This window comes from Rhea americana, unplaced genomic scaffold (assembly GCF_003343005.1).
Source record: "Rhea americana isolate MKP2758 unplaced genomic scaffold, rheAme1 scaffold_40, whole genome shotgun sequence".
NCBI lineage: Eukaryota > Metazoa > Chordata > Aves > Rheiformes > Rheidae > Rhea > Rhea americana.
This window is the reverse complement of record NW_028186535.1, coordinates 1,251,773-1,272,392: the sequence shown is the minus strand read 5'-3', so window position 1 is coordinate 1,272,392 and position 20,620 is coordinate 1,251,773. Positions and strand designations below refer to the sequence as shown.

At 36.4% G+C, this 20,620-nt stretch overlaps 1 protein-coding gene across 1 annotated transcript in view; it reads right to left on the bottom strand.

Annotated features, from left to right (window-relative positions):
• The window catches only part of ZC2HC1A (zinc finger C2HC-type containing 1A), a 26,779-nt gene extending 6,801 nt beyond the window's left edge, over positions 1-19,978 (bottom strand). Inside the window, exons 1-7 of the mRNA XM_085314296.1 lie at positions 19,930-19,978; positions 13,755-13,828; positions 12,965-13,081; positions 12,605-12,740; positions 8,894-9,042; positions 7,737-7,842; positions 6,760-6,868 (exon numbers count right to left, since the gene is read on the bottom strand). Of these exons, the coding sequence (XP_085170422.1) occupies positions 6,760-6,868; positions 7,737-7,842; positions 8,894-9,042; positions 12,605-12,740; positions 12,965-13,081; positions 13,755-13,828; positions 19,930-19,978 (740 nt within the window). The remainder of the gene's footprint in view (positions 1-6,759; positions 6,869-7,736; positions 7,843-8,893; positions 9,043-12,604; positions 12,741-12,964; positions 13,082-13,754; positions 13,829-19,929) is intronic.
• Positions 19,979-20,620: the final 642 nt, after the last annotated feature.

Below are 20,620 nucleotides of genomic sequence, written 5' to 3'. Positions count from 1 at the left end.
CCACTTCCCCATAAGGAAAGCTGTATCTTCTGAGAAGTCACAGTTTACAGCAGAAAAATTTAGACGTTTTGGTAAAGCTTCATATTTTTATCATCTCCAACGATACAGTAAAAACTTGCAAAAAGCCAACTGCATTTCAACTCCCAGATTAAGAATGAAACAGAAATCTGTATTATAGTTCTTTCAATACTATTTCTACAATTCCATCATTTTAAAAGGCACAGAACCTATACATTTTGCAACATGAGCAGTTTTGGGAAAGCTTCTAGTATGAACCTTGCAATTCTCGTTACATCTGTAAAGCATCAAAGGAAATCTTCATATAATGGAATATTCACATATTATAAAGCCAGAAGGAAGCACTGAAAATCTGGTCTAACAATTTAGCCCCCAAATAATGCAGGCTATAAGGCAAGTCCCACAACTTCCTCCCAAAAAGATATTCTAGTTCGAACTAATTAACACAGAAATGCTTGATCAATTCCCATCTGACCAAATACATACTCTCTACATATTTCCCAAAGGTTGAGGAGCAAAACTAAGGTCTTTGACACTGCAAGACACATATTCCAACCTACTAGATGTTTTTTAGTTCCTCCTGAACCTTCACCAATTTATCAACATAATACTTGAACTCTGGGCACCTAGAGTGTAGYATACAGAAGATAATATCCTAGCAGTAGTCATGATACTGCCAAAAAACAAGTGAGGTATTCCTCCGTACTTAAAAATTCCAAGATGACTCAGTTCTTTCATGCATTAATAAATAAAACCACAATCACAAGAATGCTCTGAAATGCAAAACGGACAATTTTTTTGTTTTCACTAAACAAAGTTCTGCAAGTTACAGTCTTAATGAAAGGAAATGAATGGTTTTGAAGAGAGTATTATTAAAGGCTAAAAATATAGGCTTGCTGTTTTGGAAATATATAGCTGTAATTTAAAGTTTACTGGTGCTGGTTAGGTGTGCATTCATTCATGTTRCATTTCAGCTATAAGACATAGTACCAGGTGAGTGATTCCCAGGAGACACACCTTTGATGAATTTAACCTTAAATCATACAAACTATCTCAAGAATAAAATGTTAAAGTAATTACTAAGGGTTCACTTGCCATATTAAGAAATACCACATATATATTTTTTCTTAGGGTTTCAAAAATCATTTCCTAGATGAAATAAGTAGAAACAAGAAATCAGTCTGTGCATATTAACTTCTGCTATTGAAAGTACAGTTTGGAGGTGGAGTTTGCCTGTTTGCTTAGCCTTAGGATAAGGCGAGCCTACTCTTTTTTCTCATGAGGACCTTTAGTTAGTTCTGGCAGCTTCTTAGAACTCCCTCTCCTGCACACAAGTAATAGGAGTACTATGTTTAGCACTGTATCTTCTACAAAAGATTTATCAGACTTAGAATCTTAATATGATTCATTATCAAAATATAAGCCTGACTACAGTTTATGCAGAATTATTTTCCATTTCTCCATTCTTCACATCAATGCACTATGATGCAAAGTCACACTCTACCTCTGCGTCCTCATTTGCTTCTTTGCTTGAATTCAGTAGTAACACCATTATGCTATACTTTCATTAATATTTATATTTGGAGGCAGGAAAAAAAATTATATAGCAGAGTTCAGCTGACAGATCCCAATTTGCATGTGCAGAATATGTCTCACTAATGCTAACCTAGCTTATGTCAATGATACTGTGGAATGCCATCTCACTAGTATTTTTGCTTTGCTGTTTCTCCTGTCTTGCTCCCCAGTAAAAATTATTAAAAAATAATGGAGTTCAACTGACTACACTTCCATTCATATAAAATGTATTTTTTTATTATCAGACGATATTCAAGTGTAAGATAAAATGTAGTTACAGAGTTTTCCTTTATGGAGCTTCAACAGCTCTAAGACATTTTAGCATTCACCTTTAAATCAGGCCTAATAGCTTCACCAGTCAGCATTCACTTCCACAATAGTGTCAGACAGCAGTTCAAAAGTGCCATCTAAAGAGCAAGAGGAGAACTGCATTCCTGTGTATTTTAATCACTTCTGGCTGTTGTACTAGCCAGTGAAGAAATGAAAGATTTCTTGTCCCTTAGTATACACACCACAGAGAGCAGGTACCATTCTACRGAAAGAAGCAGTGTTTAGTTAAACTACTCCCTCTCCAATATCCATATAACTCATCCTTAAAATAGTATGTTATAACTATATTGTATTAAGCCTCACTCTCTCTGTGCTAAATCTGGGATCACATAATCCAGGCAAAAATGGAAAATTTCACTTATATACACATAAAAATATGAAATTACAGCTTGTCTTAAGGAATGAATAACCCCTGCAGGAGTTCATTTTGTACAGCAAACATGACAGCCAAACTGGAATTAATTTAACTAGGCCAAAAGGAGTGTGCAGTCTCTTAAATATTTACTCCCCATCCCCAGCAAAAATGTCATCCATTGACTTTTCATTTGAAAGGCTTCTGTTAAAACAACACACGTACAAAACAGTGCTTAGTAAATCAGTTCACTAACAACTTAATCCTCCCAGCCTCAATACTGGTGAAAATAAACAAACAAAAAAACCTTCTCAACGCTTGATACAATTTTGTATGTATTTCAATAGAATTCTCTACATTTTTCGCCAGTACTGAGAGCACGTGCATTAAATCCAAAATTGTTACTGGTGATCAATTTAAGGCATCCAACTTTTCAACATGGCAAGTGTTCTGACACCTCTTTGCTCTAATTTTACTTTGCAGAACTTGTTCTCAGGAATGTATGCAAAGTAGCCAAAAGAAAGAACTGCAAGGTCTYAGGCTGAACACTTAGGTAAGCAGTGCAGTAAATGGTCTTCTGCAGAAGACTGGTTAATACGACTGGCAAAAAATTATAAGGACATTCTGGCAAAGAAGAGAACACAAACTCTTCAGACTGGAGGCACGAGGAGGACTGCAGGCAGAAACACACTCACTATATCCACCCTCTCAAAAGAATGGAAATTATTCAGGCAATTAAATGATGTAATGAGCAAAGATAACATTCACTGCCTCTCAATAGAGATCATTATCTAAAAACTATGCTAACCAGAAGGCACCTATTTGCAGTTATACAATGTATGTGCAGAGAGCATCTGCGCAAACATCTCTCCAGATACTACTGCTTTTTCACTTGATTATGTCAAGTAAAAGATTCAGAAGAAATGGAGGATTACAGAATACAGGGCAATGAGTCCAGTGAGCAAACAGCCTGGTAAAATTCAAAAAAAAAAAAAAAAAGTCTTCCTTTTAAAGATGACCAAAGCTTATGGCCCATCACAAATCCATGCAGACGACAATTAGAAGCTTTATCAATTAGAAAAAGCCTTTCTCAGACAGCTCTGATACCTTGCTGGAGCCAGAAATATGCCTTTAAGCAACCTCAGCAAACTTGTTTTACTGGGGTTTGCAGACAGGCTTGTTTGCCACTCATGAGCAGGTGTTATTTCAACCTCTGCATCTCAGCTATCTTCTTCCTTCTCTCCATTGCTTTGAATTTATCTCTTTTTCCCAGTGTTGTTACCCTTGGCCCTCTTGTGCAACCAGCATTTCCACCTATTCTTTCTTCCCTGTATCACCATTTCCCTCCTGCACTGATCAAGGTTTCACATACTTTCCCCCTCTCTGCCTATGCTATTCAATTGTAATGATGCTAGGCCTATCCAGCCCTATCCCCCCTGCTTCTGGTAAAAATATTGTTCTTTCACCCACATTCAGTTTACAGCGTTTTCCTGAACCACACAAAATCCCCTTTCCTTTATTCTCACATTCCATCAGATTTATTTTATTTTCTGGAATATTAACACAGTCTTCGATTGCCTCACAACCAAATGCAGTGTATCCTTAACTTCATAATTCTCTCTAAAGTCTGGGAGCACTACAGTGATCAGGAATCCTTTTACCTGATTTTACAGTTCAGCAGAGAAGACACAGGAAAAGAAAGCAGCAGGAACACAAATGAAGTATAATGACAAAGAAAAGCAAAGGACTGCACCACAAAGGGCCACATAGCAAGTCTTTTCCTTTCCCATTTCCAGCTACATTTTGTTTTGTTGTCTAACATGGAGATTAGCATTCTTTTCCAAATTCAAAGGCTTTCATGTGGCCTCTGGATTTCTCCTATTCATTTTCCAGAGTTCTGATGATCACATGGCTTCTGTTTATTTAGTCTTCACCATACCCCAGGGCTGTGCAGGGAACTCGTAGCATTAGAAAGTTTGCCCTTACTTAAGCTTGTCTTTTACTAAACCACATTACAAAATGAATGAAAGGGTTAAGACTCCATTACTGATTCACATAAAGTTACATGCATGACAGTAGGTGGCAACTTCTAATTGGCTCTCTTCCATTATTCAGTTTGCTGGTTCTCATCATCCTTTCTTTCCTCCACATACATTGTTTCATCTTGTCACAAGGGCTCTTAGCACAAAAGCATCTCCTTTAGCATTTGTTTCCTCTAATTTATTTGCCAAAAGTCCTATAAACAAATTAGCCTTCTCTACTACATGTATTTTCTCCCTTTCCATTCTGTCATCTCTCAAATAAATAATTGTAATGCTTCTTTAACCCAGTCCCACTACCCAGCTAYTTTTGACAGCTTTTCAAGCCATTTCCTTCTTTCCCTCCATAGGGAGCTTACTTGCTTTCCCCAAGAGAAACCTTTGTGCTCTCAGCTTACCTTCCTACTCCTTGAATGATATTTTCTTTAACATCAGAGACAGAAGGCTCCTTCTGTCATCAACTTTCAGCTGTATCACCAATTTCACATCAGTCTTTACCTCCTCCACTCTCTTCCYAACTCTTTTGCTTCCCCTAAAACAGACTTTCAACTTCAGACTATAAAAATGCTCTCCCATCTTAGAAAACCCTCAATCCTTGCATGAGCAAGAGGTCCTACTAGGTCCATACAGACATGGTCTCTACAGGAAACCAGGATACTGTCTAGAGAATGTGTCAAGGCCAACAATTTGTAATTAAGAGGATAAGGAAAGGCAGAATGCTGTGTGAACACAAGACAATAGTGCGAATAAAACATGTTGCTCTGGTACATAGATTGTTTATTTACAAGAAAGTGCTTGCATAATTAGCGCTAGGTAGAGGTAGCAAGGCTCAAGCCAAATGACTTGACTTAAAAAGTGTGCAAGGTAAGCAATACATAATCAGTGTGAACTAGATAACTGAAGAGGAGTTTGGGGGATCTTTTAGGGACTAGAACCCTGTCAGGCCCCTATACCTAGGTAACTAGGTCAGTCAGACCATATAAAGCTATGACTTAGCAAATTTGGATACATAATTAGCAAAACTAGGACTGATGAGGAAAACATAATTAGAGGTAGGGGTTGGTTATCTGGGAGGACAGTGTGTGTGTTGGGGGAGAATGGGTGATATAAAGGTGATGAAAACAAGGGGGCAGGGAAGGAGAATGAAATTTAAAAAGAGTCAGTACACAGAGCACAGCCCGCTGATGGTAGGAGTATAGATGCTCAGGAACAGYAGTAACCTGGGGATCCAAGCCCATGGGGACACTGGAGAGAATCTTCTTAGACAACCTGCCAGGTGATAAACTCAGAACCAATGAGTTCCTTCAGCATGTCCCTTTTCTTTCCCACAAACATTTAATTGTTTTTCTTCACTTTATACAGCCTCCTTCCAATCTGTTTATAATCTGCTACTCATTTTTACAGGAAGAAGTCATCTTCAATCACTAACAATAACAACTGCAATCATGTTCTTGTTTTATTTGTGTTTTGTTTCAGCACTTCTTGGTGCTCCTCAAACTTCTGGAAAGATACATTATTTGTTTCAACTCCTTCCTTAAATTTCTTCTTTGAGACAGTGCCTACCAAATACCATGCTGAAAATCAAAAATGGTCTTAGGAATACAAGTACCCTGACTGAACACCAGTAATCTACCACTTTTACTTGCTGTTGTAATGCACTGTTTTCTAATGCTTTACTTATGCTCATTCATGCATTGTGTCTTCTACATTTTAAACCTGGGGCAGTAGGAGGGACAAGACGGAGGGAAGATGTCTGACTTTTTGTGCAAACAAGGAAAATCCTATCACAGTTGTTCTCTGGTCAGTTTGAGAAGCCTCTTACTTTTAAACTCATTTTATTTCCATTGAATGTAAGAAACGATGTCAGATGTCGCTATTTTTTTTTAAAAGTCTTTTCACTTTTACCAAAGAGACACACACACACATATATATGTATATATGGTTCCAGCCACATCTGCTTACTGTATTTTTAATCTACTTCTGTATATAATGTTACCACTTTACCTCCCTCCCTACTTCTGTTTCCATTACTGCCTTCTACATAAMGTGCTTATCTTTGCCTTTTCTTATGCAAAGGCTTCATTCTCCTCTTAAACAGCAGGGGGCTGTGGTGGGCAAATGGGAGTGAGAAAGCAGACTACACAAAAAAGGAAGTAGTTGCAGAGACAGAGTGCAAAATAAGTAGCACAGGATCTTCTTTTACTGTTATTTTAACACTCTTTTTTTTTTTTAAAAAAAAAAGCATCTTTGTCTATTCCGATATTCTTTAAACTCAAGCCTGCTACATTCATTGAATTCAACCTTTACTTATATACGCAAACTACTACACTTTTAAAGCTCATGGAAAAATCACAAAAAGAAAACAGCCCACAGATACTTCTTTTAAAACTAGCACAATGTAAGTGTGAAATAACGAATGAATGCCAACATTAAGTGAGGACTTACCCTGCTTGTGGGTTCACCATTCCCAATGAATTTTTATGAGCTGGTGATAATGTCTGAATTTTGCTCCCACTGGACCCAGACGAAGACAGCACTTTGCTTGAAGAGGCACCTTACAGTTAAAAGCAAGTATGCAAATACAAGAAAATACAAGATTTTGCTACTGGAATTATGCAATTCTTTGCACAATTATTTATCACAATATTCAAAACAAGCTTGAGAAATGTCAAGACATTAGTAAACATTAAGATATTAAGAAAAGACTATTCTAAAAATCTATAGAAAATACCCAACTGAGACAGTGTCCTATTCTATTCTAATAGAATTTGAACATGATTTCTTAAGAAAAAAGGAAAGAAGTCTAACCTGTACAGAATCTTACCGTTATCTGCAATTAGAATAAGCCTAGTGTTTGCATAATTTTAATACACATTTCCTCCCTATATATTTTTATCAATTTATTATCATATTCAGTATACAAATATTAGTTGCAAAACTAAACAACAGAAAGATCTGATGCGAAAGACCAGAATTAGRTATAATTATGCATTACTTTGCAAATGATTTTGTAGTTTCAATTCAGGAAAAAAAAAATCAACCTGATATATAACACAGGACAGTCCTATCCTGTGCTTAAGAGTCTTGTTGAATTTGGACCAATCTGTGTTTCTTCCAGCATCACTTTAAATGATCTTTTGCAAACAAGAACATCAATTTCAACAATAAAGCATATGGTCATCATATATGTAGTTAGAAGAATTACAGATTGTTTTCAGATTACAGACTAATTTTTTATTGAATTTCTCTATCATGAAAAACATAAGTCATCTACTCATGTAGTCCTGATCTCCTATGAAGTTTTTATTTCTTCAGTCTGAATCACTGGGCAACTCTGCACAAATTCTTCCAGTTATTAATATTATACAACCTTTACTATACAGCTTGAATCATAATATTTAGAAAGAACATACATTTCGTACCTACAACAGTTTTGCTAACACTGCTTGGTTGTGGTAAGCGTGATGATGATGATGATGATTGTGCTGATCCTGCAGAAGGCATCTTCTTAACTGCAGCAGGTTTGTACTATAAGAAAATACAGCCCAGAAATTTAAGCAGTTTAATCAAACTATCTAGATAGCACCATTGGTAGTTATCTAAGGCACTGAATGGGAAACCAGACTGCAATCAGTTACTAGCTAACTTGTTTCTGATACAGAGGTCAATCAAATGGTTTCTGCCAGCATGTTTCCTCATGCATATAAAGAGTGCATATAAGAAAGTTTATGCAGCCTTACTTGGTAACTTTCTTTTTCCAAACAGATTATCTTGTTGTGCATTTCCCACTTTTCTACTGCTATTCTCATGTTTTTCAGTAAGTGTCTCCTGAGCTCAACATTACCACCTCATTATCAATTAATTTTAAAAAGAATGCTTAAGGACAAGACCATTAATACTCTGAAATACTATTTTTACCTGTGAGCTCTGGACCAGTCCCACCACTGATTGAGAACAGAATTCAAGAAACATAAGTGCCTGTGTCTGCTTTACTCTTTCACAGCTTCCAAAAAAACCACAATACCACCGTTCAAAAAAAAAAAAAACCACACTTTAATTACTTGTTTCCTCTAAAACATGCCTCCTCCTTGACCATAACCTTTTTCCATCTGAAATCTTCCATTGCAACTTTGCTGCAACTCTAACTTAATATATTTCATCTAAACCTCTAATCAGCCAAAATAATGCTGTCAATTGTCATATAGCCATGTACCTTTATTTATTCAGTTAAAGGGTCTTGAAGTGGATTCTCAAGACTTGAATAGAAATTCAACTTGTTTACAAATACTCCATCTCTACTTCCTGCTGCTACACTACTCTTATCTGTCATTTTCACAGATCTCTGAATTACACTTATGACTAGCTTTCTTCTTTGCAACTGCTGCCATCTGATTTATGAACCTTCTCCCCCAACTCTCATTAGGAAGAAAAAACTTCTTCCATGCTTATGATGTCTAATTTCAGTCTATCGTAACTATTCTATTTGGTAATGTTATTATTTAATTCTATTTAAGGACAACACAAAATATATTTTTAAAATCAAGCTTATTTAATAAAGTTAAGAAACATTGCATTTCACCTGTGTTCGAGTAGGAAGTTTCCCTTTGGTATCAGCAGCCAGTTTCCCCTTATTAGTAATACGTGCTGCTTGCTCCTTACAGAAATTGATGTGTCTGTCAGCTGCATTTTCATTAAATCTCCTCTGGCAATATGGACACTGAATGTAATCTTAAAAAACAAAGCCCAACATTAGAAAGTTTTAAAGATCACACGCAAGCCAGAGAAAATTAAGGTCTCTTAAATCTGAAAGAGAAATATAGATTGGTGGAGAAAATCTTACTGTCCACATGCAACACACAAGCCATGTTTCTCATTTACTAGGTAAGAACAAAAAAGTGACTGAGGATCAGAGATATCCTAACTGATACCAGAAGCAGCTTGAGAAATGCTACTCAGCAGGGAAAATGACCAAAAAGTTAGATCAGTGTGGCAAGGAACTCAGCTGGCAGGTGTGAGAAGAGAAAAGGCTAAACAAAAATCACAAATGCAGTTCAGCTTGTTCAAGATATGAAAATGCATTAAAACTTTTCCCACTCCAACAACAAAGACAAATTCATTTTGCTCTGTAAACTCTGAAAAAATGAGAAATACCCACTGCAAATGGGTATATATCTTCACTGGAAGTAATAATCTAAAAATCAAATACATAAAATCAGAAATGGAATAAGAAAAGCCTGAATTAGGGGAAAATCAGATCAAATTAGATCTCTATAGAGCAATAAAAAACAGGATACATTATGACCATATTATTTTTTCATGATGAATTTAATTACATTTCAGACATTCCTACTTGTAGAAAATGCCCTTATTATTAAGATAACAATAATGAAGAAAGAAATTCTGTGCTAATATTTAAAATACTAAAGGTCCTTGATCTGTATATTGGAAATATACCACTTAAAACATACTTAAAACTTAAAAACTGTTCTTGGAAAATAAAAATGTTTGGACTGCAGTTTCAGATAGATGTTTTAGTGTCTAGAGATATGGATTTTGAATTCCCCAGATTAACTTTCAAAACCATACAAACATCAACTTCAGAAGAGATGGATATTGGCATAGTGGATTAAGTTAGTATGACTGGCATAGTGGGTTAAATTAGTATGTTCCTAGGTATATTAAAGAAGAGATATGACAGCCATTGCCTTTAAGATTAATGTTTTATATAGTCTAGAAGATTGAGATTACATATTACTACTCCAAAGGCAGCAGATTTGGTTTAAACAGCTATCCTTTAAAACAAATGAACAATTTTTTAAATAAATAATTGTTTCCAAATCATTATTAATGACACAAACAGTAGGAACAGAGCACTTGGGAAAAACACAAGAATCCTTCACAAAAGTGACAGCATGAGAATCTCTACTGGCAATAACAATGAATTATTATATCACATTATTATCACATTATTATCACATTATTATCACATTATTATCACATTATTATCACATTATTATCACATTGGCTCCAACGTTGTCATACTTTTCATAAGGGACAGAAACTCATATGGAAAAGAACTTTAATTTCTCTGCAGTAATACCAGCAAAAGTCGCAAGACAGGCCATATGCGAGGGAAGGAAAAGCCGGGGGGGGGGAACGGGACTGGAGGGGGTGCAAAACACATGAGTTAAGCAATGATGGAAGCACCTAGATACAAGAAAGGCCACTTCTTCAGCTAGGGCATAGTTCAGTTCCCAAAGAAGACTTTCAAAACTCACTAAAGTAAATGGATCAGACTACAAAAGATTAGAATATGCTCTTTAAGTACCAGGGACCATACATTTGTAAAATGCTTAGCACCAGTCAGCCTCCTGGATATCTGGAAATACTGTTTGTATTGTCCAGAAGAACTGTTAGGATTGAATGTAAAGCTTTCCATAATACAAACAATTCAAATAAAACAGCAGTACACAAATACACATCCAAGTATACAAAYACACCTCCAAGACTTAAGAGTCTTCTCAACACTGTCAGGCTATTACCCTCTATTTCAAGGGAAAYGTGTAAGAGGAAACAGAAGAACCCTCAATATTGCTTATTTGTGAACTTAAAGCACGGAATTACATAGGAAATATTTATACAGAACTCCTGAACTAGTTTTTAAAAGCTAAAAAGAAAAAAAAAGCTAAAAAAGAAGATGAGCAGCTAGTCAGAAGTGGGCATATCAAAGACAGAGCTGAGCAGGAGASAGAATGCATGTACTCCATGATATCCAGTATAATTCTCCTTTTTTCTCATATGTAAAAGTAGAAAGGAAACACTTGTAGCTACCCCTACTCTCTTTCTTTTGTTCTATTTGGAGGAAGAGAGGGATGTTCACTGATCAATTAGAGCATATTCTCTTCACTCCCAGTTTCATGCTCCAAGCCTTACTTGAGTCTTATCTTGCTGCAGCAGGAGGAAACCAGGGAACAACACAGACAGTGAGAGTCCGATGGAAAAGCAGAAAAGGAAGAAAGAGAAACAAAGGGGCAATACCCTTCTCTTTCCTTCACCTCCCATCCTCCTTCAAGTAGGCTGAAAGATGGTAGCAGCTACTGTCTTTCTTACCTTCAAACTCATTTGCAGTCTCCTGCAGACTAAAAGAAAAGGAGTACCATTTTATTAGCTTTTGCAGGCCAGATTTAGTTCTGGGCTCCTTCTGCTTGTAATCCAGAAACTATTCTGCTGGCTTATTGACTGAATCCTATAATTAATCCTATAATTAGGTAATTAACATAAACTATGATTAAGCCATATATTTCATATCCACAGTATTAGTTTTTGGATTTACTTTAAAAGCTATACAGTATTTCAAGATGCTGTACTGAATACAGAATAACAGCCTTCACTTCTTAGTATGAACGAGCAATTCTAATCCTGTTACTGAGACTAATGTATTTCCTGTGGAGAAGCAAGGTAGGGAACACTTGCATCTTCACTTGGCAATAGACAGGCAGAATGGAAAATAAACGTAAAGTTCACAATCTTTCCGAGCATAATCACTGAGCTTATCAAATCATTTAGCTCTTATAGCAAGAGGAATTATGTTCTCTAAGCTAACGTTATATCACAGTTTACTGAAAAGTTTATTTCCTTTTCTCCTCAATTACATAAGAGTGCTTCAAAACTTTATCCAACCTTCCTTATGAAGGCATTCAAGACTATCACTCCCTTGTTAATACAAATACCAGGTCCCACACATACTCAAAACACAAGCATCCCCACCATGTGAGGAAGGATCACATATACCCTGAAGCAGTTAACTGCACATAGTGTATATATGGAATGAAATACGCATCCAGAAAGAAATGGAAGTAACTGCAATTGTCATTTCCATATGTCATTTCATAATGTTGTTTGAAAAACAATAGTAGACATGTCCATTCCTACAACATAATGGCTTCCTAGAACTGGCAGCCAATTAAAAAGATAGTCTATTCTTTTTGAGCAAATCCACAGCTGCTGACAGATGTTGAAACAGTTTATTTAGTCTACAGATTACACTGAGGTAATAAAGCTGAAAGATGGCCACCACTATCTTTTGATGTGTTAAAAACAGTCATGGGCATTGAAAACTAAACAGGATGCTAGTCAGTCAGATCCACAGTCACAAACCAGCATCTGCAGAGGGATAATCAGGAGAGTAATCTTGAAGAACAGTGTATTTAAACAAATTCCTTCTCAATTCAAATTTTTACAAATTATTTATGTTACAAAGACCTTTACAGAACTTAACTGTTTTACATACCAGGGTCATATGATGGTGGAGGTGGCGGAGGAAGCTTTCCACCGTCTTTAAGATTAAGTCCTTTGGCTGCTCGTATAGTTGCTATAAATTCCTCGTGCTTTCGTCTCCAATTGGATGGTTTTTTGGGGGGCTCTGGCTAAGGAGCCAAAAAAAGAAAGAGCTTCGTATGCTTGGAGCTCTTATTTTGCAATAAATAACATGCCTTATTTCAAATACACAATTACATTTCTTCCAGGTTCTAGCTGATGTAATTATCACAAGTTATCAGCAAAAAATAATCTTACTGTAATTAATGCATATTTTGTCTAAAATGTTCAGAAAACATGTATATAAATATATAGAGAGTAAATTATCACCTACCCGTGGCTTAAGAGGTTTTACTGTGGGAATGTCAGTTCCTTCTGCTCTCTGACGACTGGAATCAAATGTCTTCCTTTTCTTGGCAGAAGTTTTTTGGCAAATGGGTCCATGCTTTTTCTACAGGCAGAAGAATTAACCAAGAAGAACACAGCATGTTAACATTTTGTTTTTCAAAACTAAATTCTATTTCGCCCGTTCCAGAAATGCCAGTCAGCAAATGAGGTCCATAGGAATGCCTTCCTCAGGTAGTTATACCAATTATTACTTTTTGAACAGAACTACAGGAATTCAGAAACATACATGATCACAAAGACTTCACAGCTGAGGAAAAAAAGAAGGCATCTATATCTATTCCTTGCAAATAAGGATCTGATGGTAGGTAGACAGAACTTGCATTGAGTAATACCAAAAATCAGAAGTGCCTGAAATTCATATTCATATTTAAAAATAGATCAATTTCCACAAAGCCTAGAGAAAAGGGCATTTCAAAAACAGGTAACAAAACTCTTCATTTACCATATGGGACTATATGATGCTAGGGCTTACACTCTGAGRCAAGGAATGACTCTGTGTCCAACGGAAGATGCTTTTAGAGGGACTTGTGTTTTCAGAAAGTGATGGGGCACTTGGAAAAAAAAAAACTCTTTAAAAAGTACTTCTAAGCTGAGACTATTGTTGCAAAAAACAAGTATCTAGATCACTTCTATTTAGCTATACTGACAATTGCTTAACATACACCAATTTATAAGATCTAGTAGTCAAGAGATATAAAGTGTTCATTACAACTCACCAGAGCTGCTGGAAAGAAAGTCCTTCCACAGATTCTGCATGGCAACAGATCACYAGTTTGTACTGTAACTTCACCTTTAAATAGAAACATCCATACTTCTATAAGCAAACTTGTTTATAATTAAAATAACAAAAAATCCTAGATTGCTGACCTAGATTGCTGACATATTGCTCATGTACTTAGCAATATATTTTTACAGTGACACCTTTTAACACTTTACAGAGAACTATACAGAGACTAGCAAATCAGAAATCAAAAATAATTCTACTGTACTTCTGGAAAACAGGCTCAGCATAAATCAGAAGTATTTGTGCTGACTTGTCAAGATGAAACTCTGCATCTGAGAAGGGATGCCTGCTTGTCAGTGTGCAAATGACAGATTCATTTTCACAGAATSRGTAAGGTTGGGAGGGACCTCYGGAGATCATCCAGTCCAACCTCCCCGCTCAGCAGGGTCACCTACAGCATGGTTGACAGGGTTGCATCCAGGCAGGCCTTGAAGATCTCCAGAGAAGGAGACTCCACAACCTCTCGGGGCAACCTGATCCAGTGCTCCGTCACTCTCACAGGGAAGAAATTCCTCCTCACAGTCAGGTGGMACTTCCTGTGCTTCAATTTCTGCCCATTGCCTCTTGTCCTGTYASAYGGGACAACTGAAAASAGTTTGTCCCCRTCCCTTTGACACCCTCCCTTCAGGTACTTGTACACATTGATAAGATCCCCCCTCAGTCTTCTCTTCAACAGGCTGGCTAAACAGGCCCAGCGTTTGCAGCCCGTTCCTCAKAGGGCAGGTGCTCCAGCMCTCTGATCATCCTCGTAGCCCTATGCTGGACTCTCCAGTAGCTCCATGTCTCTCTTGTGCTGGGGAGCCCAGAACTGGACACAGTACTTGAGATGAGGCCTCCCCAGGGCTGAGGAGAGGGGCAGGATCACCTCACTCGACCTGCTGGCAACCCTCTTCCTAATGCACCCCTGGATACCATTGGCCTTCTTGGCCACAAGGGCACATTGCTGGCTCATGGTCAACTTGTCACCCACCAGCACTCCCAGGTCCTTCTCTGCAGAGCTGCTCTCCAGAAGGTCAGCCTCCAGCTTGTACAGGTGTTTACGGTTATTTTTCCCTAGGTGCAGGAYYCTGCACTTGCCCTTKTTGAACCTCAGGAGGTTCCTCTCTGCCCAACTCTCCAGCCTGTCCAGGTCTCTCTGAATGGCAGCACAGCCCTCAGGTGCATCAGCCACTCCTCCCAGCTCAGTATTTTAAGTCACACTGAGAGCCCAAACAAGCACCAATAATCATACTTCTTGGATATTGAGGACTCTGGAAGGAATCTCCCATTATAGTAAGTCAAATGTAAATCACATTCCAACACTTACTGTTCTCTATTAAGATGACTTATTCCAGTTTCTCTTAGGAAAAGAAAATAAACTATTTTATACAGACTAGTAATGACTATTTACACAAGGATCCTTCCTCTATTCAGGGATTGGTAATCAGAAATGTATATACAGCAGTATACTCCTGTGAACAACTGATTCATAGAACTAGGTAAGASACTAACAAATCAAAGTATCTATGTCTATGCAAACAAAGTATATTCATATAGTAGGCATTATGCAATGGACTCAAGGTACAGATCAAAACCTACACAGGGCTTCCCAATAACAGGCCTATCTTGTATTTATTACTGTACTAGAGCTATATTTTTTATAGTTGTGTGTCTAAGTAAATAGGCAGTAAGTTTGAGACTTATTAGTTTCTTCCTCTGTACTCAGTCTGATATTGCAGATAATACATCTCCCTCTACATAATGAGAAGACAATTACCTTGAATCAGTTTGTACTTTTTGCATACTAGTGGCTGAAATTAAAGAAGTTATGAATACAAGAGAGTTCTTCTACAAAAAGATTTATTGGTTTTTGTTCCTAGTTCTCAATGGAAAGCAATTTTTTGACCTAAACATACATACTAATCCATTAACAGCAGGAACAATCCTAAAGAATATGGAAAATTTAGAAGTGTTTCAAGGGAAACAAATGTAGACTCAAGTAGGCATGATTCCAGTTGCATTATGTTCTTTCCCAATGAYGAGATTAAAATTAAGTTAGATTTCTAGCACAAATACATGGAACTATTAAATCAATTTCTGCCTTTTTCAATTAATTAAATGAAATATATAATCAGCTTGTAAATATTTATAAATAATGTATTAATACACTCTTGGCACAACCCATTTTAAGAATCACAAATTATACAAAAAGTGTTCTGCACTTTAAAAACCAGCTTCTGCAAATACCATTTTTCATTAATTTATATTCCTTTTTCATATAGACATAAATACACCCTTATTACAGCATAACAGGACTGCACTGACAATTATCTTGAGTTATAACACTCTAGTCGTAATTAAGCCTCTTTGTTTGCCATCTAAATGGTGTTTATATGCATATACAAGCAGAGAAGAAGCAGAATATAAAATATTGCAGATAATTCAGATGTGAGAACAGGAAAAAAAAGACTTGTTTAGACAAACTTATTAGGAACTTTATTATTATTATTGATAACTTTTCAACCTCTATTTTAAACAACAATTTCTGAAAAAAAATCCATAGGCTTTTTTTTGTTTGTTTGTTTTTAACCTTAAAGCAGAGCATAACTTTACTCACTAGCAATGATGGTCTGGTATAACACATTTTTGATGACTGGAACCTGCCCTCACCACTTTTCACAAGACAAAGCAGCTAAGCCTATAAAGGCTTTTCTCCAGTCTCTCACTCAGAAATACAAGGTATGCACAGACTCCTTTTTTGTTCCACTACTTAAATCTTCACAATTCTTGACACTTAATTCTACTGGGCATCACAAGAAATTCACTCCTGTTAAAGAGTTCAACTTTACTTTAACACATTATAGCTAGCACAATTCTCAGCTTTGCAGAAATTGCCAACAAGTGAGAGCAGTACTTCATGGAAATAAGACCATCTGTATCTTCTTTTTTTCCACCCTCTTTTCTCAGTTAGCTGAAATAAATTACAGTTAGCGATCTTCAGAAATCATCAGATGTATAACAGGCTCTCACCAAAATCCTCGATTTCATAACTCTTTCCAATATACATATTAGTAAATGAAGAGCAGCTATGTTTTCCACTATATTCTTCCATTCATTGAACTCAAACTGGTACTTAAATTTACCACTAAAGAAAACAAAGCAAAACAGTAGATTTGACAGATGCTCTACTGATCCAGGAGTATTTACATTCAACATACCAATGTCTAATGAATGTCAATTAGCACTCACCGCAGCTACAGTTACAGAGCTGGATTTCCTTCCAGCATTCCTAACCCTCTCCAGTTGCTGGCAGGCACTCAATAATCACATTTGCCAAAAGCTCTGTCTACAGCCAACACTTCCCCCCCACCCCCATAACACAAATCACTGATTCAAAAAACAAAAACACAGTTATTTTAAGAAATTATGATTCCTGAAATTTCATTAAAATTAGGAAATCTACAGTCCTTTATATCTACTCACTAGTCCCTCCCTTCAGTTTCTTAAATCATTCCTCTTTTTTTTTGTTGTTGTTGTTTTAAAGGGATAAGAAATTCACAAACAAACAAATCTATCAAACCCTAACTTTTCTGTACAAAAGCCCAATAGTCTTCCCATAGAGAAGTATCAGCAACGTCACATGAAATCTGGTAATTTTAAAATTTAAAAAAATTAGAATAAATCTATGAGACTGAGAAAGGAACAAGAAATTTCAGCTATTATACACAAATGCCTTTTCTAGTAATGCAGTCTGTCAGCATACCTGATACACAAAAGCTGTATTATGAGCATCTGTATCACTAGTTACTACCAAAAATGTTGAGAAAGTATTTTCCCTTTTTAGTAATGTCAAAAGTTAGTTTTTTTTAACAGTAGCAATAAAAAGGACAACTTTTTTTTTTCTTCTTAGAAATTACTGAATCATTTTTTGGAAAAGTTTTCCATAAAAATACTAGAAAAGGTATCAGAATGGACAAATCTTATTCCAAGAGATTTTAGTCCAATTAAATTAAAGCTAATAAGAGTAAGATCTTACAGTTGGAAATTTGGGGATTTCTTAGTAAGAAGCACAGAATGACTCTTCCCCCTTCCCCTGTCAAAAGTTAACAGAAATAGATTGTATTGATATAATAAATAATTTCTTAAGCAACTCAAAATTTAGTAGACAATGTAGACAGGGCCTTAAAAATATAATTCAAAGAAGTCACTAAAATTTGTTAAGGTGTGTTACCTAGTTCCTCCAGTGCTTCTTACTTCCTCTGGGAGGACCACAGCACACAAGACAACCCTGCAGATTAACCAGGATTTCTCCAGCCAGCTTCACCGCTATAAATTGGAGATCTCTCCTGCCACTGACATTTTCCATCATAGAGAGGTAAAACATCCATCAGAGCAAAAGATACACTAGTATGGCCTTGTTGATCTTGAGGGGGAAGGGAGTAAAATCAAAACTCAAAAGCAATGATAAGAAAATGAGTAAGAAGTGAAGGAGAAAAGAATAAAATATTCTACAGAAAGGAAAAATACGCAATAGGAAAATGAGGAATAGCCTTTATTGGGCTGCAAGGGGATGGGGAGGAGAGTAAAAACAAGGAAGATTCAAATCAAGAAACAGAAGAAAGGATTAAAGATTTGCCTGGCAAGCAAAACTGATAATAGAAGTTGGTAGCAAGACAGTGTCAAATCACTGCCTAAGTTTTGYTTCATTTTTCTTTAAGCCAATCAACAATACAAGAATTGCACTATTTTGGTTATGCAACTACAGAAAACTCAAGATCCAACAGCTACACTTTTTTCCTTTTACCATCTTTAACACCACTTATCACTAGCAATTTACATGCCTATATTTAACATGAACGAATTTAGTTATCTTAGAAAAAGACATAATTACCGTTATCTAATCTAAATATACCTAAGGAGAAGGGCAGGAAAATCTGTTCAAATTGGGTATGTTAATACCAAAGGAAGTAGATATATTTCAGCTGAAGGGATGCCATACCTATCATACACAGTTTTCTACACCCTCTTCTCCTACTGTCTGRCTCAGGTCTCAGGTAAAAATAAACTGAGTTCAACCTAGTAAGATGCTGGTTGTCCGAATTAAACAATTAGATTGTTCTACTGTTGCTAATAAAATTCCTAGTCTAGAGAAGGTGAGTCTATTCTCAGGCATAACCAATTACCCATACTTTCTGTTCTTGAGGTTGGAATTTTGATGCAAAGTTTGAGTGGACCTCAAAGTCTGACAGTGTAGCCGTACAGCACAGCTGTACAGACCTACAGGTGCTATAGCTGAGAGATGTAAAAACCCCATTATAGATGGGTTTAGATTTCTTTGAGACTTGAATAGCTAGGGGGCTTTTCCCCTTCACATTCAAATAGACTAACTAATTCATAGTGCAAAGTGCAAGGTCTAAGTTCTCAGATTTATCTTTCATGGTACAATATGCAAGCCGATCAACACATCCATGTTTGATTTGACAAAGCCATAGGCATGCTGCTAGTTCTTGCTGCTAGGTTTACAAATTAAGCAGTTGTGCAAATAGACTGCACGCTCAGAGAGAGTAACAGTAGCATTCCTGAACTGCTGTTAATTTAGATTGTGTTACAGTTTTCCCTTTTGGAGGGATTTGCATATACCAACATGCATCTGAATCTAGATATAAAGTAGAAAGTGCTTCAAAGAAGCACAGCTCCTCAAAGATAAAAGCAGTATTAAATCCTAATAACAGCAGTTTGTCATGTTGTGACATTTGTTTGACTGCCCTTCAAAACCTTGTATTTATCATCAACAATAACAGTACTAGATGACTTTGACCAAATATCTGTGATAATCAGAACCACTAAGCCTTAACACATTCAAGCTTACAGAAACACTCTGATGACTTCCAGCTTTGAAATTACCTACKTGAAACCAACAGGTAATCTACAGCCGTTGAAAGCATTAGCTGGAGTCTGTTTGCCAGACTGCTCTCCTACAAATTTCTAGTTACTCCTTTTAGCATAATTCCCCTCCTATCTCCAACAAAAGCAAATGAATTTTTAAGAGAACATTAAGAGTTCCTCATGCTTCACTTACGGAGGAATGTTTCAGTCCTTATACTTCTCACCTTAACTGGAATCCATACCGTCAAGGCACAGCATCACAGTCAGTTGGGAACTGTCACACTCTAACATCGTCCACTGAGCAGTGCTGAGTTATATACATATTTTTTTTTTAAATCGACACCAAAACTAACATTCATCACCGAAAAGACTGATGATAAATAACACTTATTTGAAAGGCTTACTACAGCAATTATAAAGAGCATTAAATAAAATAATGAAAATAATTATGAAAATACAAGATTAGAAAGAAAGGATATTGATGCCAGAAAACGAGGTCGTTAGTTTTGCAAGTTTTCATTATTTTGCTACCACGAATATGGAAATGCAAATGGAATTCAGACAAACATATCATACTAACAACAGAAAATACTGCCAACACTATGCTAAAGCTTGTTTGATAACTGCATGATACTGCACGATTTACCTTCCCAAAGCAATCCTTTCTAGTCTGGATATGCTATGCACTAGGTTGAAGAGTTAAAGAAAGCAAGAGAATAAAAGTAGTAAGCTCTCTTTCTCTTAGCATTCAACCATTCACATACTTTGGAACTGTTATGCAGTTAGATTACTCATGATTATATAAAAGTAGATTCATTTACTATTTGTTATCTATCCACCCTAATTTTAGAGGAGGCTCATGAATTCTTTTCTACTTCTGTATTGACAATGCAATCTAATCTTGCGTAAAGCTGTTAACTCTGCTTCCAGAAG